General features: G+C 40.7%; 1 protein-coding gene across 4 annotated transcripts in view; it reads right to left on the bottom strand.

Annotated features, from left to right (window-relative positions):
* The window catches only part of camkk1a (calcium/calmodulin-dependent protein kinase kinase 1, alpha a), a 55,710-nt gene that overhangs the window by 19,333 nt on the left and 10,445 nt on the right, over positions 1–25,932 (bottom strand). For all 4 annotated transcript variants that reach the window (XR_005894968.1, XM_041050898.1, XM_041050899.1 and 1 more), the window contains 5 exons: positions 16,892–17,345; positions 11,074–11,121; positions 9,301–9,354; positions 4,806–4,857; positions 2,587–2,720 (listed from right to left, as the gene is read on the bottom strand). Coding sequence is in view for 3 of the 4 variants with exons in the window: in XM_041050898.1 (XP_040906832.1) it covers positions 2,587–2,720; positions 4,806–4,857; positions 9,301–9,354; positions 11,074–11,121; positions 16,892–17,224 (621 nt within the window). In the remaining variant the exon portion in view is untranslated. The remainder of the gene's footprint in view (positions 1–2,586; positions 2,721–4,805; positions 4,858–9,300; positions 9,355–11,073; positions 11,122–16,891; positions 17,346–25,932) is intronic.

Genomic DNA, 25,932 nt, shown 5'->3' with positions numbered 1-25,932 from the left:
AATACAACACCCTGGTGAATTTAAATTACCACAGTGTAGGTAACGTCTGCCAAGGACACGGTACTGGAAAAACAAGGGCAGGAAATCACCTCTAAAGCAACAGGAACGTAATTTACTCACCCAGTCAGTTTCAAGTCATGAACAGTCAATAGGTGAATGTTTGCTCCTGTTTGCTTAAATAAATACTGTTCTTTTTGCATTGCACACTGTTTTTCCCTCTTTGTTATAAGTAAAAAGGACAGAAAGCTATAAACAGTAAATGAGCTGTTGCTGTTTGCAAAGTGCAAACCATTAGTAGCAAAATGTTTTTATTTGTAGATGTTGGCTAATGCAGTGACTAAGGTGCATTAAAAGTGTATTTTTACTCTTGGGGAAACGATAAAGGAAAATTAAACTTGGGATTTTAATATAAGTGTCTGCTCTCATAACAACTGCACGCCTTGGCGAGTATGGGGCCGGTTTTACTGTCTCTTCCCAACCATCTGTGACAAATGACCATATCACTTTCATCAGTTTTAATCTGTTCCACTTGGCGTGGGCTCTAATGTTTCAAAACGAGTGAAAACGTCTATTCATAATGAGATGGACTGGACTGCAGTCTCACAGGAACCAGTTGGATACCCATAATGAATGTGATCCTGACCCAAGCACAGCCCATTTAAATGGATGAACAGAGAGAGATGGGGATGTGGACTGGGGGGGGGGGGGCAGGTCTTCCCATTGCCTATGTATGCCCATTATGTGTGTGAAGGCGGACAAAGAACGTGATGAGTGTGTGTATGTGAGTTTTCTGTGCTGGAGCGAGCACACAGGAGCAGAAGTACTCAACTTTTACTGAAAAACTCGACTGTATATTGCTGGCACACTCTACATCCAAACAAGCCAGACAGCTTTCCTACTGACTGAGTCCCTGAGCTTAACTCCCAGCCACAGCGGCGGTGCCCCCGCCATCTGGCCAAGATTGAAAAACACTCTGATGATATCGCGAGGGAGCGACAGGCATCTTGAGTCACATCTTCAAAATCGGCTATCATATTTCATAAACAGCCGCCTCTGCAGAAACTGAAATCAATCCGTCTTCAAAATGTCCCAACTCAGTTTGAGAGCGGTGGCTGTTGTAAATATAAGAATCCATTTACAGGGTGGAAGCTGTGGTTGTCCAGAATATGTCACCTAAATATCATAAAGGTCCAGTGACAGAAGTGTGATTGATGTGCTGGATCTCATATTTCCCTCCTGTTTCCTGGCAGCACAGGGTTTATCCACCTGTTTGGCCCAACTGATATGACATGAATACAAAGCAAGAGTCAGGGTACACAGCAAGAAAGGTTATCTGAAGATACAGTGGTAAAGGATTATCCTCACCACTAAACATCCGGCAAAACTTGTGGACTGAAAGAGACAAAAAAACAACTGCAAATGACACAGCTGCCTTCAGAGTCTTGTTATTGTTTTGTGTATCTCTGAAGTTGTTTTTTCTTCTTCTTTTTTTTTTGTTTTTGGTCATTTGGCATCTTTTTGTGGTACTTTCACATATTCGTATTTATGTTGCATCTGCTTGTGGTCTTTACATTTTTTTGTAGCTCCCATCACAGCTGTCTGTGATTCTCAATAGTCAGCTTATAGTTGTTTTGTATCACTTTGTGATGATTTTGTGTCAGGTCGTGGTTGTTTTGCATCTTTTTGCGGTTGTATTGTGCCAATTTGTTGTTGTTTTGCGTCTCTATGTGTCTTTGTAATCATTATGCATCTCTTTGTGGACGTTTTGTGTCTCTTTTTAGTTGTTTGCATCTTATTTGTGCAACTTTTTTGTCTCTTTTTGCATTTCTTAGTGGCTGTTTGTGTCCTTGATCCCGTTAGGCTGACTTCCCAGCAAAAAATCTTATCCACAACGCTAACAAGGCAACTACCTTTTACCTTCTGAGCCTGTGTAAGAAGCCGCCTGGCCTCATTTGTGAGTGGTGCCAGCATGACAGTCAGTGTCTGTATTTACTGCATGCAGAGCAGAGACGGAGCAGAGGAGTAACATCTGTGCACTGCTTGAGTAAATGAGCATAATGTTCTCCTCATGTTTCCATATTGTTTTCATTCAGCAATTCTGTTTGTTTATGCTGTTGAAAGATAAAGTTATTCTACTGATTTAGCCTTAAATGGGTCGTAATTGCCCAAGTAGTGGAGAGAGGCACTGCATGGATTTCAGTATGGTATTGTTATGAGCCATAAACATTCATATTGTGATTAATTTAAAGAAATGCGCAATAACGTTTAGAATTGTATTGATATTTCAGTTTGGACTAAAGTAGTGGACCAACCAGCTGACATCGCCATCCTCAGTACTTTACTATAGCATGGCTAAATACTGCTGAAAACACCTGAGAACACATTCTTACCAAGTGTGCTTGAACATTTTCAATGTAAAAGGCTTTTTCAGAGAATCTCATTATAACAGTTTAATATAAAAGAAGCAAAATAAAATATAAATACTGCCACACCTCCTTTGACCCATCTCCTGCATTAATGCAAATGCAAACACAGCAGCAACTTACTACTGCATGCTCAACAAGCAAAAGACAGAGGAACTCTCACCTCCACCAGCTTGACAATGTTGATGTGATCCAGTTTTTTAAGAATGGCAATCTCTTGGTAGACCCTCTCCAGGGGTCCTAAGATTTTGGGCTGCTCTCCTTGGGCTGCCTTGGGTCCTCTTGGGGGTGGGCGGCCTGCAGACAATAAACCACACACACACACACACACTTTACTAAATGATTCATTTAATCACGATTCAGATGTTTCTCTATTGTGTGAAAGTATGAGCAACAAGAAAATAAGAAAATACAATAAAAATGTGTCAGGTTGCCTGAGAAAAAGTTCAGTTTACTCATCACAAAGTGTACTACTACTACAGCAATACACTGTCGTATACCTTTGTACTCCCTGTGCTCTCTGATAGCAAGGTGTGAAATTAAAGGAACAAACCCCAACAGGAAACTACTCGAATGGTAACGTTTAGGTTACAGATGATTTGGACTGTTCTCCACAAAGCTGTAACAGCAGCAGACTGGGTATAACAATAGAGTGAAAAATTATAATCACCACTGTAGAACTGCAGACATGCAGAGCTACTGAATAAACCCTTTTTGGTGCTGACTTAAAAATACAAAAAAAAAAACAGCGTTAATCAGAAATACAATGTGCAATATAAGAAAGGCTGGAGTGCAAGAAGAACCACGCAAAATGTCAGTGAATAATAAACCCAGCAGAATGATGATACAGACAGTATGTACAGATGGTAGAGCAGCAGTGTGTTTGTCTGTCACACAGAGGTGAGCTGTTGCACAGTGTAACAGTGATCAGGAACGATTTCCTGAAATCTTCTTTGTCACAGCGGAGCTGAATGAGTCTGTTAGAAAATGAGCTCCTCTGCCTCTGCAGTGTGTCGTGGAGGGGGTGGGATGGATTGTCCATGATGGAGAGCAGTTTGTTCAGTGATCTCACTGTTCCTCACTGCCTCAAACGTCTCCAGGTTCTAAGCAATGATGGTCCCAGCTTTATTGGTGAGTTTATTGATCCTGCCGGGGTCTATGGCACTGATGCTGCTCCCCCAGCAGACCACAGAACAGTAGATGGCACTCGCTACTACAAACTGGTAGAGGATCTCCGGCATCTTGCTGCATACACTGAAAAAAACCTGAGCTTCCTCAGACAGTAGAGTCCGCCCATCCCCTTCTTGAACACAGCATCAGTGTTGGCCTCTCAGTTCAATCTGCTGTTCAAGTGGTCCCCCAATTCCTACCTCTGCACCCATCATGATGACGGACTCAGTCGTAGTCATTATGTATCCTAAATGTTAATAGACCAACCATAATCAGTTATAAGTTTCACAATGTTGTATCTTTGAGGGCCACACCAAGTAACTCTTCAAGAAGAAGGGATCTTAAGTTTAAGAGACGAACACTGCTATTAAATCGCCTGCTGATGAGAAGCATTTGTCCGCCCCTATATTCTCTTTATGTCCATCATGTTGAATTTTGTCACTGCTGTTCCTCTTTTTCTTTCAAATGTGCCTGTTGTTGTTTGTCTTTTGGCATTTGCTGTCACAGTTTTGAAACCTGGTCTGCTGTACACAATAATTTTGCAACACGCCTGCAATCTGGTGCAGATGATTTCACCCCTTTGGCGCTCTGTTAGTTGTCTCAAGCTGCTCGTATCTGCAATGAATACGAGCACTTTCCCATGAAAACGTCTCAAGGAAGTTAAAATAATCCTTCATGGGAAAACATACAGTCAAATTATCTTAAAAAGGTGGTTTGTAAGCTCTCAAGCTATGTTTAGCAAGATCTATGGCACTATGCAGAAGGAAATAACTTACAGATGTGATGCAACATTATTTGTACACAGAATCACAATTTGGTTGCAAGAAAGTGGAGTGAAGATGTTAATTTTTGGCATTTTTTTGGAATTCAACCTCATGTGACACACCTTCATAGCACTATATGTTATTTCAGGGTTAACAGCCCTTGTAAACTCTCATATAGACAGCAATGTCCAAGTATGTCTCACTGTGGTGTGACTCTGTCTGTCCTCACTTTCAGGAACTTGTAATGCTGTTAACAGACAACAGACGGGTGCCGGTCTAAAGAAAATCCTGGAAGGCGTCCTGTGGCTCTATCTGGTATTAGATGGAATTGGTCAAGGCCTTGCTGCCAAAATCCAATCCTTCTCTGTGGGTTACTTCCTTCATCTCTTACCTTCTTTGTTTTGTTTCATTTCATTCATTGAATTCAAGAGAATAGAACAGGACTTACGTGGAAATCCACACTGCTTCATTAGCTTCTTCTTGGACACCAACTTCATGGCCTAGGAAAGTGAAAAATGATTCAGATCACACAGTGTGATCACATACAATTAGTATGAACAGTGAAGGAAGCCAAAATCACCAGTCATTAATCAAGAATTGACTTATGTGACGTATACCAATAAAATAAAATGAAATAAAGTTTTAGTTAACACTTAATGTAAATGGGACCATAAAGATGTTAATTCAAGACACAAGCTTCAGCAGCTGGATTTGTTATCTGTCTTATCCTTTGTAAAAGGTCTGGGGAATATCTGAACAGAAAAGTCTGAAGCAATGGAATCGTCTGACCGGTTTCGCAAGGATAAATGTGTGTGTGTGTGTGTGTGTGTGTGTGTGTGTCTGAGAGAGACAGAGATAGAATAAACTCCAGGTCATAATGATGTCTGGTTATGAGGGACTGGTTATGTAAAGGCAGAGAGAAGAAAAATAACATTCACTGCATGTAGGACAATCCTCAAACCAACCCCCCAAAAACAGTAGATCCCCTTCGCTGTCAGAAAGTCAATGTGAGCTCAGTGATCACTAATTCATGTTAAGGTGGGACATTTCACCACAAACAGATTCAGTGATGCACAGCTCTGTAGTTTCTTTTAAAACTGTGGTCGCCATGGGTATGACTGTGCAGAAACCAGCAAGAAAGCATATCCTTCCCTGTACACAGTTTCCATGGTGTGCTGCCTGTGTGTGTGTGTGTGTACAGACTTGTGGGAGGGTGCTTAAGGTGGGGAAAATAAATCATCTTTCAACCACAGAGTCATCAAACAGTTAAAGATTGTCTAAGAACATTCAGAATATTTGTAGCTACAGAGGCTACAGGGCTCATTTGTCCATAAAGACACTTTGACAATCACATTAATCATGACCACAGTCTGATCTGAGTTCATTACAGACTCTGGGACTGATGGCTGGCTTCCCTCGAAAAGCTAAATTCTAACTCTGTATGTAGGTGTAGGTGCGTCACCAGTTTTACTCACAGTATCGGAAATATCATATTTTACTGCTTAGTTCTCTTCTCGTTCTCTATGTGTCATTTAGTTTAGTGTTGATTTTATTAAACCTATATCTAGATATGTGTAGATGTTTGCCATGTAAGTGTAATAACTGATATAATTACAGTTTTAAATATATATATGTACAAACACACACACACACACACATATAATTACTGATATAATATCTTAATATTGAATTTCTCCTAGTTAAATCATAAACAGCATATCAAAGTAATCAATGCTGGAGCCACTTTAAACCATAATCCTGTTTGATCTGGCGACAGCTGTGGTTACAGGTGGTAACAAAAGGCTGGTTTACAATAAGAAGAACCCCGTTTTCCAACATCTGTGTTTGAGAAAGAGATGGGTAAGTTTCCCTGATTAATCCAAGGAAAAGAGTCCTCATCACTGAATCTTCCTCTCTTGTACGAATGAAATATGAAATAGGGTAACACGTAAAACACACATTTGCATACTGCGTCTATCAGTCACAGGCTCGAGCTCTCTCCTATTGCGCTGTTGAAGCGTTCAGAATCATTTTCTCTGACAGTTAGCATTTTTCAGACGGCCTTTTTGAGCTCATCATCTGTGACAGTCATAACACTTGGCCGTTTGACAGATTTTCTCTCTGCTTCATTTCATGAATTTATTTCCTCGTGGCAGCAAAACACGTTACACCAGCTTTCAGAAACTCCTGGGCTAATGAAACACTTTTAAGGCTGACTAACTCTGAAAGAGTCCCTCTAAACAGACATGAGTGAAATCACTCATTACTCTGGCAACATTAAGGCTACGAATGACCCATTACTCAACACTCTCTGTAGAACTGTGCTACTCACAGTACACAGTAAAATTAAAAAGCAACCCCGACTATTTCAAAATTAATCTCCAGAAAAATATACCGTCTGATCTATATTTTCTGACTTCTGTTCTCTACAGTACTGTCTTCTCTGTTCACAGTGCAGCCAAACAAAGTCACATAGTTTCTGATGCATCATTCCCTGTGATACTTAAACCTAATGGGCTATCTTAAAAAAAAAATAAAAAAAAATTTAAGAAAAAAAATAGATTAGAAAAAGCTTAAAATGATCATCTTTTGTTTTGCTGACACATTTTGTTGACATAAATAAATATACTTCTATGATAAATACATCGCAATACCTGTGACTGCTTCACACCTTCTCACCTGTTGAGCAATTTTAATGTGAAAGCAGCAGCAGGAGGAAATGCTGAGTCCTGGGTGCAAGTGTGTGTGTGTGTGTGTGTGTGCGTGTGTGTGTGTGTGTGTGCGTGTCTAGTTGTGTCTGCTGGATCTCGGTGTCTGCAGACTTTCATTCATGGTAGCAAAGGAAAGGAAAGACTCTGTTCCCATTTCTGAGAACAAGAAGTATCTGCTAATAATTAGCTCTTTAAATTCATCTCTCTTCCAGTTTGAAATGAGTTGAGCAAACGCTGCATGAATTAGGTTTACTTTAGCCCCCCGAGGCTGATAAATGGCATCATCATGATTGGATGCCTGCCAATCAAGTTGTGAGCATGGTAATTATACGAAACAGGGCGCCACGACACAACACATGCCTGATTCAAAGGCCCTTAGTGAATCTGCTGATATGTTGGACAATAAAGCCTGGTTTCCAACACTCACTTGGACAATATTTTTGTGTTAATACATAACACTGGGAAGAATTAGTCATCAGTTTATTTTTATCCCAAGTCAGAAACAGTGCCATTTCCATTCATTTTAAAGCTGACCACTGCTGCTTTATCAACACGTTAATTCATCAGTGTTTTCCTTACTATGCTGATGCCAAGGATGAGTATTTAATTAAGTGATACCACTTAATATAAAAACTAAATAATTTCAAAACAGTCATTTCTTTTTCACAGACAGTTGTCACTTTATTTTATCTTAAAAAAAACTTTCAAGTTCAGTGAAAGCAGGTAAATACAGGTGAAGTACTGGAACCTATAGGAGTCAGTTAAGATATTATCTTTCCTGTGTGGTATCTGTGTGTGTGTGTGTGTGTGTGTGTGTGTGTGTGTGTGTGTGTGTGTGTGTGTGTGTGTGTGTGTGTGTGTGTGTGTGTGTGTGTGTGTGCGTGTGTGTGCGTGTGTCTGTGTCTGTGTGTGTGTGCATGTGATATTTGTGCTGCTCCACATACAAAAATCCAATCAGTTCTATATAAAACCTATGCAGACTGTCAGGAAATAGGACCACCCTTTCATGTCATCATTACTTATCTCTTCCTCTCCTGCTTCCTGTCAGTGTTATTACAGAGTCTGCTATGTTAGCCAGTCTGTCCCGGAAGGTAACATTTTCTATCAGTGTCAACAGTCAGCATCAAATACAAGAGCAGTTCCATGGAAAACCAGAAACAAAAACAGAGAATAGAAATCTAAATGTAGACACATGCACAACGAACATAAAAGCTTAACATACTTTAGAAGGGACAGAATGTAGAGGTCAAAAATGAGCTGCACTGTCCTTCTATTAATCTAAATGAAGAGATTAAGAGATTCTAGGCAAAGAGCAACTCTCTGAGGCTCCATTTGCACCTGGTTTCTCTCATACTACAACACTAACACCGTCTCCCACAAAATACACTGCTGCTGTTGCTAATTTGTAGTGTGTAGATATAATTAAGGGAAGGGTTGCTCACTGCTGCATGTCTGACCAGCTCTGCAGGTCGACATCATTTAAAGCTGCGTGTCATTATTCCACTGCAGAGGGAAAGTTTATGTAAGCTCTCCCTTGTTATAATATTTCACTTATCTTAGTTAGGCCTTTTCTGTGTCCTTACATAAACTCCTGTTGTTTACTGTTCTGCACCAGCACATTTATAAGCTCCCATTTTAATACTGGGTTGTGTTTAGCTCTGAGCTCCTACTGGCTCCAGTTCAAAAGTACATCTTAAACCCATCCAGAGTAGGCAGCTTAAGTCCACATGACTCATCCAAACACTTTTATTGTTGTTACTGTACAGGGCAGCTTAGTTATGTTAAAACATAAAAGAGCTTACTGAGGATGGGCTGAGGCTGCCCAAGCTTTTACGGGAACAAATCATCTTGATGGAGAGATGACCTCATGTCAGTGTGCCGGCTCATACCCAGATTCTCCCACATAAACTGGCATCAAAACAGCAACCTGATATACAGAGTGAGAGCTCTTAGATGCACCTTAAGTAGCACCAGAAGTCACTCTAATTTCCATGTTTCTTCCAAGGTAAGTGATGCAGTTTGAGGGCATGTAACTCACAGCTAAGCAACAAGGTGGAAGGGAAAAAAAAAATCAATAGCCCTGGTGAGATCCTGTAAAGCTCCTCTGTCTAGACAATAGATGCAGGAAGAATGGATGTAAACTGAAAAGAGCCGTGGCTGTGCTGCAGAGGGACAGCATTTCAGTAAATGATCAGAAAAAGGCTGAAATGTAAGAAGACTGCCTTGACTTACATAATGTTTATCATCATCCTCATTGTAGGCAAGTTTGACCACACCATAGGAACCCTGCAATACAACAACAGAGAGATTTAGGTTTATATATGGACCTCCTAAATAAAAAACGACATTATGAAATAAATAATCATATCAATAAATCGTATAAATGAGCTAAAGGTGTGTGAGATAATCGGAGAAACTATCAAAACTCAACACATTAATATGAAATATCATATCATCATTCATTTTTATAACAGAATTTTATTGGATTTCATTTTTATCTCATTTCACCTGACTTGACATGGAATGAGTTATCGGAAAAAAAGGCTATTAGAATCACATAAGGATGAAATTATGTATTGTAATAATGAATTGAGTTTCAGAAATGTTTAAATAATTTGACAAGTTATTGCTTCATATTTTCCTACAGTGCGCCTGCATGATTTTGGAGCTCCACACATTACACATTAAAACTAAGTAGTGAAAAGCAGAACTGAGGGATTCTGTTAAGATTCCTAAAGCCTCACTTAAAGAACAGACGGCAACACCAGACTGACAGAATGTTTTGAAGGCAGCACCGTTTCCATTCAAAAACAACATCTTTATTCTTTGACAGCACAGAACGGCTCCTCCCACACACACACTGCCATGGGATGTGTACTTACCATCATAGTCAACCCCCCCACCCTCACCCTTTTTTTACTTAACAGCAAACTAGAACCATAACTGCTTGAAAAGCAGATCAAACATTGACACAAATTAAATCAACAGAGTTATATCACCTTACATGCCTTTAACTGCCAAAATTGCCAGCTGGCTGTTCATAAATGACTCAGGGTTTAATCGTCCCCTGAACAAAATTTCTTCTATCTTCTGGACAGAGATCTATTTGTGGGCTTTAGTCAACACATGGTAAGAGTGTGAATTCTTCCAAACATCACCTAACATGATACTCATTTTTTACTCTTTAATATCTAACAATAGGTCTACTGTTAATAAGCCCTTTAAATACCTTTTGCTAAAGATGAGTATCTATACATCACTTTCAGCATATGCCTGGCCTTGCTGTATACAATCAGTGAATTCACTTCAATTTCCATCTCTAGTGCTGCTGCAATGAATTTCCCCATGTGTTAAGTCCAAAATTAGTTATCTCCCAGTGTCGCTTTTTTTTTTTTTTTTTGAAATGCAACACTTGAGCAGATCTGGTAAGCTGTCAGATTTAGTAAAGACAAATGCTGCAGCTCAATGTGCCTCCTGTAAAATTTGAAAGATTACTAACACTAATTCTGCCCCTCAAAACACCGACTATGGCACTTTGAATTTGGCTATTTCGCCTTTCATTTCCTCCTTATTTGTTACTTGTTATTTCATGCTTTTGTCACCCTGAGACATTTTTATCCGGGCTGGTGATGTCAATCTGTTGGTCGGTCTGTCCACTGCTGCAGTCCAGACTGCAGTGTTTCCCATATATTGATTTATTTGTGGCAGTATTATTGAAAGTATTAGATATGGCTCTCTACACAGTGAATGGACAGCTGATGTGCAAAAACACACCTTCCTGTCTGCATCATATGATATTACACTAGTAAAATTGAATAAACTACAAGTCATATAAAAAAAGACAACTCGCAATTTTAAGTGTGCATGTGCTGTGATGGCTGCAGTGCCCGTTTTCTCAGCCAACAGGTAAATTGAGCAAAGGGCCAATCTTCCCCAAGCTGCTGCTATTTTCCCAAACCACTTGAAATTGAACAGAGGTAAATGGCAGAAATAGGACAAACTCACCTTTCCAATCTCACTCTTCAGCTTATACTGGTTTAACTGGATACAGTCCTGTGAGGGTTGAAGAGAAAAGGTGAGGACATGAGATACTAAATCACCAACATAAATATAATCAGCAATAGATTAAATGCTTTGCATCATCTAAAGCAAAGAGAAACGGGACAGTCTTTGGTACAGGAACAAAATGTTCCCACACTATGTGTGTGTGTGTGTGTGTGTGTGTGTATGTGTGGTGAAAGTCATTTATTTCTGAGATGTAGGTAACGATGCAGTCTGTAGTTTCTGTTTACTGTCTGCAAATCCATTAGAGTGCCACTGCTTAAATGGCTGATTTGCAGTTCCATAGCAACCACCGCTACAGCACAGAGTCAGCCAGGGGCACAGCAGAGGAGAGGAGACCACAGCAGGACAGAGAGGAAGGGGGTGGGGTGGGGACAGAGAGGTGAGAGGAGAGTTTGGTGGTGAGGAGAAGAGGTAAGCTGAGGAGGGGAGGGGGGGTGCACAGACAAAGTCAATGAGCAGAAAGTGAGCAGTGATTTAAGTGCGAAAGAGAAGGGGATGGAGCGATGGAGAGAGAAAAGGGAGAGAAAGCTGTTCTCTCATTACAGTTGGCGGGGGGGTGAGGGTGGGGGCGATGGCTTAGTCTGAGCCAGACCAGTGCCTGAGGCTTGATACTGGAACATGCTTAAAAGGATGAGAGGCGGTAGGAGAACACAGATGTAACATCACAGACTAGCGTGGCAAGACTGAAAGTACAGCTCCAACTCATGGTGTAGGACAGGACTTCACTCACCACCAGGCAAGGTATTTCAGAAAAAATGATATTATATAGTGGGTTATGTAACGTGCTGGTTATGTAGCTTGTACTGAATATTACTGTTGGTGCTGCAGGAAATGTGAGGAGGGTTATGTACTGTAGGGTATGAGGGTGTGAAGTACTGTGGGCAGGGATTATGACAAAGGGCGAGAGATAGAATAGAAGATGGGGGTTTGTGAGGTGAAGCAAGCAGCGCGACTCAGAAAAGAACTGCTTTGATTTGTTAAAGTGAGATAAAAGAATAAAGAAAGTAGGGCGGTGAAGGATAAAGGGAAAGGCAAATGAGGAGAATCCAAAGAAAGGAGCAATAGGAGGGATTGTCTGAGAGGACTTCCACTGGGTTCACAGTTTGCTGGCACATGCTCAGTGGGCGCTGCATTGCAGTTAATACTCTGTCAGGGCTGATGGATAAAGAGGGCCATGCAGAAAGCCTAAATACATCAGCCACATGCACACTCATAAATTAAACTCAAATGCTCCGCTGGGCCACAATAAATATTTAGAGGGCTTTTTTCTGTCTTACTGTCACGTCAGACTGTTGCTTTACATTAACAGTGCAGCTCCACTGTCTTCCCCAGTATGTAACACACCCATCTCTCCGTCCATTACTCAACAAGCGATCAATATCAGTGCATAACAAATGGACCACTGCCACTGGTTCGAAAGCAGTGACCACGCATTTCATTCTTATGATGAAAAATGAGCATGTCTTCCTCAGGAAGTATGTAATAAAAATGGGAACTTGTGTCTGAGTGTAATTAAAGCCTGGAAGTGTAAAATTATTGTCCCATCCTGTCATTTTAAAATCAATTTTGATAGAGTGGCATAAAGCCCATGGCAAAATGAGACCATAGTAGAGGAAGGTGGTTTATTCAGTTTTATTTGGTCTCACACTTTTTGGACCCCACAGGGTATGTTCTGGTGCAAATGTCAGAAATGTGCAGAGCTGACATGTGGCAAAACAAAAGAAAATCAACTAAAACAGGGAACATAGCTGCCTCACTTCACTTTTTTTATAGATAAAATATGAAAGTAACACATACAGATTCTGTTGTGTGCATGTATCCACTATCAACTACTGCTGTACTTGACAAGAATAGAGATAACCACGTCATTTACTGTGCTAATGTCCTATGAAGAGGAACAGATAGTAACATTCACTGTTGCTCATGGGCTGGCTAAAGTGACTAATTTTGAAATTTCTTCAGCTGTTAGCTTTAACAAACAGTTAGTCAGACATAACAGATATGAAGCAAAAGGCTTTGTTGACTTTTCAAAACAAAATTCCAAAAGAGACAAATCTGTACATATGAAAATGGGTAATATTAATAATGACAAAACATTGCTAACATTCACTGTTCACAGTTATCACAGTCAGTTCTCTGGTATATCAATTTTCACTCTCATGGTAATAACTATTTGTCTTGCAAAGAAAACAAAGATGCACCGCCTGTGAAGAAGTTGCAGGTGGTGCATCTTTGTTTTCAAAGTGGCTGTGAACATAAACACAAACAGAAGGGAGACTCATCTGTACAGAGCTGCAAAGTGACCCTGAGAGTCCTCACAGAGTACTGAAGTACAGGACAGTGTTTAATCTTACTTTGCCAACCCTCAGCGCCCATCTGACAAACTGGAATGATGATTCTTGTCTTGTCAGGCCTTTCACAGTATGTCCTCTATTTGTCTCCCTTAAAGGACAGGTTCACATGTTTTCAAGTACTATTTGGAAAACAACACATGCTTTTATGTACATTTAAAGCACTAATGGTTGTTGTAATGGCTTTTTCTCTGATTCCAATGTAATTGCTGGGGGGTAAAATGCACGGTCCCATTTCTGTGCAACAAATAAGTAAAATATTCAGCCAAAGCGGAGTGGTTCCTTTGCAGCCAGTGTGCAAACACTACTATGTACATATCAGCATGTGTGGACTGGTTTATAGTAGGATCTCTTCCTCCTTCTCATTACAGGTTAAGGTTGGGGGTGGGGAGGGTGAGGAGAGTTGTGTATCATTTGCATTTATAGTCTCATAAATTGGATGTTATGGATCCCAGGACAATGGCTGTATAAATAAACGTGTGTTGATATCCTGTTTTGACATAAAACATCATTCTCACATATGAAGGCATAGATTTAACACCATTTATTCTTGGTAGTTTTCCCTGGATTTTCTTAATCCTAAACTTAAAACCACAAAACTGAGGAGTCATTGTGTTATATAATTCATCCTGCTTTAAAATTACAAACACCATGTGTACAAAACAGAGTGAAACACAATAACAAATGTGATGAGAAAGTCAGACGTGAGAACCAAAAGAGTTTTCTGCAACACAGCAAGAAAAGCACATAGAGTAAGAGCCTCTGTGCTTTAATTAAAGCATTATATAAGCTATACACACAGTATTTCCTCATGTGGTTTAGTGCAGGACTTCCCAAATTGTTCAGTAGGGTGGGGATGAGAACATTTTTTCCATTAACTGCATTAACTGCTGTTAATAATAATAATAATAATAATAATAAAAGGGAAATATGTATCAAAAATTAACCAAGACTACTAAAGGAATGTGAATTAACAGTTTTGACGTTATGTCAAAGACGTCTAAGTATTGTACTGCAGAAACATTGTTCTCCAATTCATGCAGGTTTGGCAGCATTTCAACTACTGCCCTATGCTGAGGCTGGATTAAATCAAGCTAACGTTAGCTCAGTGTGAGGGAGGGGGGGTTAAAGCTTGGTTGTGATTGGCCAGTGAGCCCAGTCCCAGAATGCTCTCATGCGCACCCTGAATGACAGGTAAACAAACTTTATGGATTTTTTGACGGTCCACCGGCTCACCAATGGGGTGACCCATTGGGATTTGTCCCTGTATGCCCGATGGCCTGTCTGACTATGGCACAGGAGCAAGGGACGAGGCACAAAAAAGTGCACTTCCTTGTTTCTTCTAATAGGGATGGACACCCCAATTTTCTGGTAATATGCTGCCCCCTATGAATTCAACAAATGGCCAATTATTTGTTGCCCCTTTAACAGTGAAGAACAGTGAAGCAGAAAGAAACTTTTGTTGCCCAGACTGTAAAGATGGACAAAATGAAATTCCACAACCAAAAGAAAAAAAAAAAACATCGGTGCTCATTGCTTGGTATATATTCCTCCCAGGCTTTATGAAACGTCAGTCTAAACTGATGTTTGTGCAAGAAAGAAATGTTGCTCTCTCCACTGTGCCATATTGTAGACCCAGTGAGAGCAGGGAAATACAAGCAACATGAATCCTTTTTATGGTTCAGTGCAAGAGCTGCAATTCCATTTTCAGATAGGAAAGGACACAATGACAGGCCTGCGAGTCTGAGGCAGCAGTCTGTTAAATTCAGAGGGGTTCCACATCCTGGCAGATGTCATGAATTTTTAATGTTCACTCTGAATTAAAAAAAAAAAAAAGTCAGTGGAAAATGGAAATTCGGGAGTCACCCACTTCCACATGATACTCCTACTAGTTTTCATAGGTTAATACAAACAGACTGATTATCTGTGTTTACAACTGCATGTTTTCTATGTGATGTAATGAATAAAGTTTTTTCTTGGGATCTAGATCTAATCTACCTTCTTGCAGAGAGTTAAACTGTAAACTCTATACAACCAGCAGCTGGTTAGCTTGCCACTTCTTAGCAAGTATCAACCATGTATGGAAGCGCAGGTATCTGAGCCCATCTACCACACTGAGGATGTATAACAGCCTGGTCCTGGCTGAAGTGCCTGAGGTGGTACCATGGGGTCTCCAATAGCTGACTGCATTACAAGTGTCTACAGTCATCAGGGCTATAAGGCTGTTTTGCCCCTCGCCAGGTCCGATTCACCTGCAGAACCTGCCCTACTGCTCTGGGAGCCTGGAGACCGGCCAAGAGCCATAAAGCCTGAATCAAATTTGAAGGCTATAGGCTGCATGCAGTACACCTCCAGGTCTGATCTGGTGTGTGCATCAGTGTGGGTTTGTCAGCTCTCTCCTGTCTCCCTGAAACCCTGGAAAGCAGGCGATAAAGCAGGTAGTTTCACAGGTTTGACACTATGAATTTCTTTTCTGAATGTGCAGTAAAATATGTCAGAAATGCAAAGGCATGTGACGGGTCCGGCATAACAACCAGCGAGGGGAATGCCTTCACCGAGCCAGGGGGATGAGAGGTGACTGTGTAACAAAATGACCAGGCTATGTCTAAAACTACAGTGTCTAAAATACAACAGGAAAGGTGTTAACTGTCACCAAAGTTGTATCATATTTTCCATCATTTATACAAACTGACATGCACACACAGAAAAACAAGTAGAGCTGCTCCACATGACAACCATGGCAAATTCTCAGCTGCTCCCACCCCCACCCCTCACTTCTTCTATGGTGTATCCAGCAGCACAATGCTGCCCAGAATGCATTTCATGTCTGTTTGATGAAAGCAGTCAAAAGTGCTCTTGTCACATTTACTGCAGAACACAATGCTCTCACATGTCATTACAACACACGTGCTCACAGTGCAGAGCACTGAGTATTATATAGGCTGCACATCATGACAGAAGCTGGGATAATGATGTGTTAACATAAACCAGCAGAGGCATGTTTCTGTGATCATGTGTGCTAATGGGAGACTACTGCACACACCTCACGCTTCCTTCTCCCTGCCTTGTTCTCCACTGACCGCCTGCTCCCCTCCCTTTGGTGATAGAGCAGATATATAAACATGCCTGGATCTAGTTATGATAACTGCTCTAATAAGCACAATGGAGCTGCATTCTCTCAGGTTGTGTGTCACTCCCTGCTATGTTGCCACCTGTCACACCCAACATGTCCACTATTCCAGATCAGAGGACTGTAGTTGGAAAAAAAAAAATGTTAAAGATGACCTTTTTGATTTTTCTTTACTCTGTCTCACTGTCTCATCTATCGTTTCTCATGCAGTGAGGTCTTTTAAACAATTTAATGATTAACAATTTTAATAAAATATGAATTAAAATTACTTTCTCACCTGAGAGTCTGAAATAGAGACCCGTTTTGACTCCACTGTGGGCCTGCGAGCCACACGGGGGGAGATGTGTGTGTAGCCTCCTCCAGTGCCTGACGACAGGTAAGTACCTCTCTCCTGCAACGACAACTTCCTTCCAGTCAGGTGAGGCCGCAGCGGATGAGTCCTCTTGGCCTGAGCCCCGTCCTGCTTTGCCCCACCGTTCCTCACGCCGTTGGCAGCTGAGCTGTCCGAGTCGTTGGTCGTCATGGCAGCCATGATGTCTGTGAGACCGCTGGTCTGTTTGTCAGAGTCAGGGTCCAGCCTCTCACAGCCAGGGTCACTGCTTGTAGCCATGGCGGGTGGGGAGATGGGAGCGGTGCAGGAGCAGGTGGCGGGGAGAGTACTGGGGGTTGCCCACCAGCATCAACGTGACCCGGGCCAGCCTGTGAGCACGATGTTCAGGGTCTCACTAAAGCTGGAACAGAGAAGAAAGGACTATGAGCTAAATCAGATGTAGCAAGAACAGCTGATCTACATTATAACCACATCTGGATAAAGAGAAAGAATTTTAACAGCAATCCTGGTTTAAAATGCTTGTTAAATAAAATGGACAGGATTGACTGGTGTAGAACTGCTGTCCCTAACAATTCACAAGTCATGGCTCTGTGAGGTTGTATGTTAGGATGACATTAGCATGTCAAGTTGCTCACAATGACAATGTTAATAAGCTGATGTTTAGCAGGTGTAATATTTACCAGATTGTCATCTAAGTTGAGAGTGTTTGTGTGTTAGATGAAGACATCGACGATCATCGTATCCACATTACAAGCAATTTTCATTTTCAGATTTCCCTGGAATCTAAATGCTGCTTGTCATGCACAGAATACTGTAACTTTATAATAAACATACAGATTTATATGATTGTTAAAGCTGATTTAGTCCATATTGCCAAACCAAATCAATGTGAACGACATATATATTTTTGCTACATGTAAATTAAAACCTTTGACTTATATTACAGATCGTTGGCAGACCACATCTTGCAGCGAGAGCACCTGTGAGACTGAAGTTTAATCAAGCAGACAGTAAAAGAGAAAATGTCATCTCATCTCTGTGTGGGTGGTCTGGTGGGTCAAGTTACCTACAGTAGACATGCAATCATAAATTGAAACAAATCTCCAGATAAAACCCAGCCCAAATGCTGCAAAACTCATTATGCTTTATGCCTTTGGTCATGGCTTCCTGTGTCCCTGTCAAATGCTTGTGGGTGGACACACAAAGAAATACACACATAAAAAGAAAAAAAAAAGACTGAAGGTATTACGTACATACACTATGTGTGTGCGTGTAACCAGACATTTAGCGGAACTTGTTTATTGTGCTTTTTCCCTTTCATCTCTAATGAAAATCAAGTCAGCGGCAGATTGCCACAGACAGAGAATATCAAAGCTCTTGAGTACATCTGGTTCAGGTTTTGTTCTGCAGGTGGAAGAACACAGATATGCAAAGTGTGCCTTGCACAACCATCCAAAGAAAAGAGCCCTTAAATCCCTAATCCTCAAACAGTGTCCATTCACGTAACAGCAGGAATCAAGAGGAAAAAGTGTGGTGGTTGTTTTGATCCCATAGGAGCCACCTGGGTCTGTATATATGCCATGAAAAGACACAGTCTGAAGAGAAATAATGGAGCTAAATACAAAGCAATTCTGTAGGCATTAGAACGGGAGTATTCAGTTAAATGGGCCATGTTATACTATTCCTGAAGTGTGTCAGGTAGGTAGAGCTTCATATTCAAAAATAACAGTGTTCCACTTCATCCAGGTGGGTCGCACTCATTCATGCATTTACACAACCACAGCTCAGCACTAACAGCAGTGTATCACATATTTAACAATGCGAGCGGCACAGAGATGTCGGTCAGTCGGTTCAACACTTTGGCCCAGAATGAAATATCTGGACTTTTTAATCCACCAACACATCAGGCCAAAATTTCTATATACTCACAATTCATTTCCAAATGTCAGCACATTAACACACTAAACTAAGATGGTGAACGTGGTAAACATGATACCTGCATGTTAGCATTGTCACTGAAAGCATGTTAGCTCAAACAGTGCAGTGTCACAGAGGATGACTGCAGACATTTACAGTTCAGACCCACTGAACTCAGCATGAAGTAAAGCAAAGTTTCCCCCTTTCATCGCTTTGCAAGGCATTGTGGGATTGCAGGCAACGTGGGGCTGCTATATGGGAGAGGCTGAAAGCTGAATAATGTTGACTTTATGCAAATGAGGGTGAAATTTGCCTGGAGGCTCCACAGTGAATGGCTGAGACAGCAGTGACACAGGAAGCTTAGAGTTTACATGCAGTGGATGAATGTCCATGGAGTCAAAGATCATTATTGTAGTTTATTTATATATATGTATATATATATATATTTTTTTTTAAAAACAGCATTATGAAGAAACATGGTGGAGATGCAAAGTCTTTACAGTGAATGCATCTGCAAAATATTCACTGACACTGTATTTCAGTTGTTTTTCAGACAGCACCCTCTGATACAATATCTGCTCAATACATTATACATGATTGACCTTTGTCATGGTTATGTTTAGAAACCCCAACCACCTTCCACTGCAAATGGAAAGAATGTACCATTTCCTTCACTGGAAAAAAACAAAACTGAATATAATCCAAGCAGCGATTATGTTTCCCTGGCAAAACAATTAAGAGTATCTGGTACTCGCATGGATGAGGACTGACAGGCACAGCACGTATTTTTCTTACAGTGAACAAGAGTTCAAGGGACAGAAGTACAAACAATGCACGAGCACAACACCATGTGTACATCATTTCCCACATGTTAACTGATATTTCTAATAAAACTAAGGGCCTGATCTTACACCATGCGCAACCTTTTTTTTCTGCTGTTAAAATAGCACAAGTGGATTTGGATGTTACCTAAATGCACATCCTCCATACACTCTAGACCACGTGCTTAGATTTGTGCAATAGAGCCTTAAGGAGTCTACAGTCATGTTCGCAGCTCTGTGGGGTTTCTATGGATGTATTAAGAGAGCTGGATACGGCGTCTCCACTCAGCCGTGCTGCCAATTTGTCACGGTTTGGCAATGAAAAAAATGCCCTGAAGTCCGAAAAGCATTTTCCTCATGGACCACCATTGAAACCAGCATCTGTTAAACTGCTGACAGGACACCTGGCACAGCGAACAAGGTTGGTTTTTACTCTTTCTATTATGAATTTTACTCCAAAGAGGTTTTATATTTGTAAGCTAGAAAACTTTTTTGGCATGCAACTTTCATTCTGTACAGTATATATAATGGCTTGTCATGAGTGTCATATATTGAGCCTTTCATGTGTCAGGAGCCATGAACACCGGTTTCCCATGACACACATACACACATGTGCGCACAAACACACACACGTAACCCATCATCATTTGCCCACTCCCATTTGCATATTTCAGATGACTGTTATTCAAACCATGTAAATTCAGACTGCAGGAAAAACCTTTTAACTGTCAGCAGTGAGGGGAAACGCATTGTTTGACTCCTGAATCATTTGAGCAAAAACAAAAAGGAAACTGTCATATTTTGCTAATTCTTATCCCAACTAGTGATTATCTGTCTCTTGAAACAGGTTTCTCTCCACTGTAGCACCATTCAGCCTGCTGCGTGTGTGAGCAATATCCTGGTAGAGGTGGGAGGCGGGGGAGCGGCAGTGGACTGGTTATTAATTTCAGCTGCACCGAGACTTTTATTTGTTTACAGTAGCAGGTAACCACACATTTTCATTATGGAAGACTAATTTTTTTTTATTAGATTTCATATTTTCTTTCACATCTAACCTTATTAGTTTCCACTGCATCTGTCCATCTCGTCATATAAATATCTGAGATGAAATTAAAACACTTTTTCCTGTCTAGCTTGACACAGTGACGACACAGTGTTAGAGGAAGCTAATTAGGTTTAAAAAAAAAAAAAAGAAAGAAAAACAAGGATAAGTGCACCCAGTGAAAACCTTGAGAACAGCACCTGAATATGAAGTATTTTCAATAGCTGCCATCTTTCAACTTGTTTAAACGGAAAGAAGCTTCAGCAGAGCCAATTACAGTAAGAGGAGAGAGGGAGTCACAGAGGGTGAACAAATGGATCAATCTAGCTCCATTATTTAACCACTTTTACCCTTAACCTGGTTTCTGTATGTCTCTTCCATCGCTCTGTTGTGTGCAGACATCAAACAGAGACGTCCGAGGCCAAAATCAAAACAAAATCCTTCATCTGGCAAGAAAAAGCAGAGAAACTCCGGAACAAACCTTATTAATGCACAACAAGTGGTTGTTCATTTATATTGGTCTCGTGTATTTTGATTATTTATTTAGATGTTTCTCTGCCTCCTCTGGGGTCCTTGACAAAGTGCAAAGAGCAGGCACAGAATCTACAGATTACATTTAAGAGAGGGCTGAAAGGCTCGTATTTTGACCTTGCAGACCTGCAGTGATTCATGTTTCCTGAAAAACACAGTGTTTGTCCACGTAACTGCAGTATACAGGGAGATGCTGAGAGCAGAGGGCATGGCAGTATGTTGAAAGCATACGTTTGGTGCTGGCTTCCCTTGATGGGAGGCAGCAGTGCATTTCTTCTTCTCTGTCAACTGTGAAATGGAATATTTTAAGTGAGGGGTAGTCAATCATCTTGTTCAACAGGATCAAAAGCAATCAACTTTGTTTGTTTTCTGATTACAAAGGTGTAATAGGAGGACAATCAGCAGTGCAATCATGTCAAACCCAAACAGATTTTTTTTTTTTTTTTTTGCATCTGCATGATAAATGAAAAACACTGAACAGTACAATCTGTGTTATGTGTCAGGTTTTCTGAGATGTTCCACGTTGTAAGATCAGAGTCATGTGCTCATGTTGACAAACTGTGAACTCCTGAGGTGGAACAAAGCACATATTGATGGACAACATACTGTGGACACCTGCTCACAGAATTCACCTTAGCAACATTGTGCAATATCTGAGGGTAACCACAGTGTACCACAGGGAGAATCACCCTGCAATCATCCTCATATTGTGTAGCGATACAGATTTCCTTCAGCACTGTGGGACACTGTCCAAACCTGGGTAATATGTGTAATCTTTAGAGACAGGCACGGAGACATACAGCCACTAGAATCCGAACATTTGCACGTTCTTCAGGATTAATAACATCACTTATACTGTTACTCACCACATCAAGCCTTCAACTATTAGTTAGCAATTATTTTGAAAACTGATTAATCTTTCAAGTAAAAGAGCCTTTTTTTAGGAACATTTTGAGGATTCAAAAATCTCAGATGTGAATATTTGCTGCTTTTTCATGTCTTACAGTCTAGAAAACTGAGAAGTTTTGGGTTTGGACAAAAACAAATACAGCCCAAACCATAAGTATTTGGACAATCATACAGTATATTTTTTTCTTCAGGGTCTGTACTTCAGCACATTTAATTTGCAATTTCTACTTTAAGGTGCCAAGCCTTTGATTTTGCTTTAATTTGAGAAGGTCAAAACTGAAAGAAATGTGAGTGAGATGTTTGAACACACAGTCCACAACTTGAAAGGGTTCAAACACAACTGAGCTTCCTTCCATCTACAAAGATGGAAAAAGTGTGGAGGAAAAAAAAAGGAACAGCTCATGAATCAAAGACACCACCCCATCTGTCAAACATGGTGATGGTTATGGTTTGGTTTGGACATGTATGGATCCAATGGAACTGGTACACTGGCATTTATTGATGGTTTCACTGCTGATGGAAGCAACAGGATGAATGCAGAGGATCTACGGGAGCTTTCTGTGTTCAGATTCAGCCAAATGCAGCAAAACTCATTGGACGACGTTTCATCATTCAGCAGGACAACGATCAGAAACATATGGACAAAGCAACCAAAGCAGAACCAGAGCAGAAGGAGGCTGTAGTCAGAGTATCTCCAGGGAAGAGGGGCACTGAGGCAAGACACTAAATGTTGTGATTTTGTTCAACTTGATGTGTATAATTACTTCTGAATCTTTAAACTTTGGCCACTGTGAGCTACAAAGGGCAATATCTTCCACACAGTTATTTCTACACTATTACTATACTTGTTCATACATCTTTGTGAGGATCGAAATCAGCATACACCTCACAGAGTGAGGACATTTTGGGAATGTGAGGACATTTTGGATCCGTCCTCATAACTTTGAAGGGCTGTTTGAGGGTAAAGACTTTCAAGGTTAGGGTTAGAATTGGGTTTTGGTTAGGGTTAGGCATTCAGTTCAGATGGTTAAGGTTAGGGTAAGGGGCTAAAGAATACATTATGTCAGTGAGAGTCCTCACAAAGGTATAAGTATGTGTGTGTGCATATTTTCCATGAAATGCACATGGAACGTCCAGACTGCTGACCTGCATGCTGCATCGCTGATATAAACAGACCTAGAGAACATACCGTAAGGTAGCCTAACCACACTAAGTAAATGTCAGCTGATCAAAAGAAATGAAATAGGCTGCATCTTATCTTGCATTTCAAAGTACAAGCTGAATCTTTGAGCTTTGATCCCTCCTGCACCTTACAGAGCAGGCCAGATCATAAACATTTATAGTCCATTGCTATGTGCTGAGGCAGTGTGCATACTGATTAGACTATTGAAACTCTATTCATAGTACTGCCTGGGACTCTGCTGGGTGCCATTTGCATTTTACTCCTGATCAGGAGTTGACATCAAGGCCAGAAGGGCCATCATGGAAGACTATGCAAAGCTGCATCTTCACAACATTGAAAAAAAAAAAAAAAAAAAAAAACATTCAGAGCTGATTAAAGGACAAATGTCAGGAACAAATACACATCTCATTGTAATCTACTTAACTCAATTTGTACTACAAAATCAATAAAAAGACAGTTTTATAGACAGTTTACTTATTTACTTACAGATATTTACAATATCTTGTCTTGTGACCATGTGTGACCATTTAAATGTCAAGCAAACTGCAGAGTAACCAGGATTCAGTGCTCTCCATCCAGTATTTGCAGTCTTGGCCCAGGCGGAAACAGCATTTATGTGGTAAAGCGATAATAAAAATCTCTTCTAATAAAATTCTTTAAGAGGGTGAGAATCTTGTTAAAAGACAATAAAGAAAACACTATTTCACTGCAGGGATTTACAGACTACAGACAGCACTCTCACTGACTCTTATCCCATATTTAATAAAATGGCACAATCAGCCCAAACCAATACATCCATCTAATACTTTATAATATCAAATCAGAGCTCTTATACTGTATCTCCTCCACTCCTGCAGTTCTACTCTTGCTGGGCCCACAGGTTGACCAGGCTTTCTCTCCTGTCGCCTTCTCCTGTCACATTTCATCGTACTCAAACAGGATAGGTCACATGAACTGCTGAGGAAAAAAAAAAGAAAGGAATGGGAAGGTAGGAAAGCCCAGCAGGAATGTTACCTGACTGTTCCTGGTGGAAGATAGAGGGAGCCTGGGGAACAGCTCGGATTTGCATGGCTTTTGTATGCATGCACACGCACACGTGCCCACACAAACAAACCCACACAGACACACTTGAGAGTGTTTTTTTGAAAACGGATTAAGGGAGACATTTCATCCCCCCCATACACACACACAAACACAAACACACACACAGGCACATACACTAGAATTAGCTTTTCCTCATGTTCCTCCTGTTGTGGTAGCAAACAGTTGGCAGTGACTGAGAGAGCCTCATTCATATGGAGCAGAGTGTACAGCATTTTCAGGGCCTCTGGAAACAGTGAGAGAGCATAGTAATCAGCTATCAACTGTGATCAAGGGAAACTGTCAGCACTATGAATGTTGATGAATAAATTTAATGTCAAAGACAACTTATTCTTAGAGGCAATAACAGACTCCGAATGACAAGTCAGTATCTAAAGTGCCTCGTCAGAATCAGTGGAACTCACTGCGCCACACCAGCAGTTACAGAAAGCAGACGACAGCACCCAGAGTACAGTGGTGATCTACTCGCTTAAAAAAAAACATGATCCGGAAAGTACAGTTTGAGACTTTAAATAAAGTTTGTCTTTGAACAAAGTGAAAAATCCTCTATGGTCATTTCACTTGAAATTTTTTTTTGTGATAATCAAAGTGCATGAAATTACAAAAGTGAAATGCTGTCACTGGACTACATTTAACTCAATAATTAGTTTTGCTTTTTTATAAACATTAATGCTTTAATTAGAAATATGTGAACTGTATGTGTTGGACATACTATTTAACGGGACTCTACAGTGCTAATAATTATATGTTTAAATGTTTCAATTTTTATGGCATTAATGTGCGAACTAAATTTCATCAAAATCCATCAAATAGTTGCTGAGACATTTCCAGTCCACTTCATGATGGCACTAAAGCAAAAGTCAGGGTCAGCCATGGACCACAGTGGTGGACAGACAAACACTGTCATACCGTGACAAGAACCGTGTCGCTAGTGTGGCTAAAAACTGCAACCAAACACACAATACAAGGTATATACCTCTTGCTAACTACTCAGTACTAAAAGGGAGGTTTTTTTTGTCATATACAGCACAGTACAGTAGTCACTACAGATGTTCAGGTCCTTATCCATCTCACAACGGTATCAGGGAGGTATATGATCAGTTCATTCTGCAACAAGACAACGAGCCCACACACACACACGCACACACGCACACACAGCCAGAGTCATGAAGAACCATCTTCAGAGACAAACAAGAACAAGGAGTCCTGCGACAGATGGTCTGGCCCCCACAAAGCCCTGATCTCAACATCACGGAGTCAGTCTGGGATTACATAAAGAGACAGAAGACACTGGGACAGCCTAAATCAGCCTAAATCCAGAAGAAATGTTCAAGAGGAAGTTCTCCAAGATGTTGGGAACAACCTACCAGCAGAGTACCTGGAAAACACAGGTGTACAGAGGAGAACTGGTGCTGTTATTAAGGCAAAAGGTTGGTCACGCCACATATCGATTTGATATGTTAACTGACAAATACAAACACAT

Source organism: Toxotes jaculatrix, chromosome 12, assembly GCF_017976425.1.
Source record: "Toxotes jaculatrix isolate fToxJac2 chromosome 12, fToxJac2.pri, whole genome shotgun sequence".
Lineage (NCBI taxonomy): Eukaryota > Metazoa > Chordata > Actinopteri > Toxotidae > Toxotes > Toxotes jaculatrix.
The sequence above is the reverse complement of the archived record's forward strand: the minus strand, read 5'-3'. Positions and strand labels throughout refer to the sequence as shown.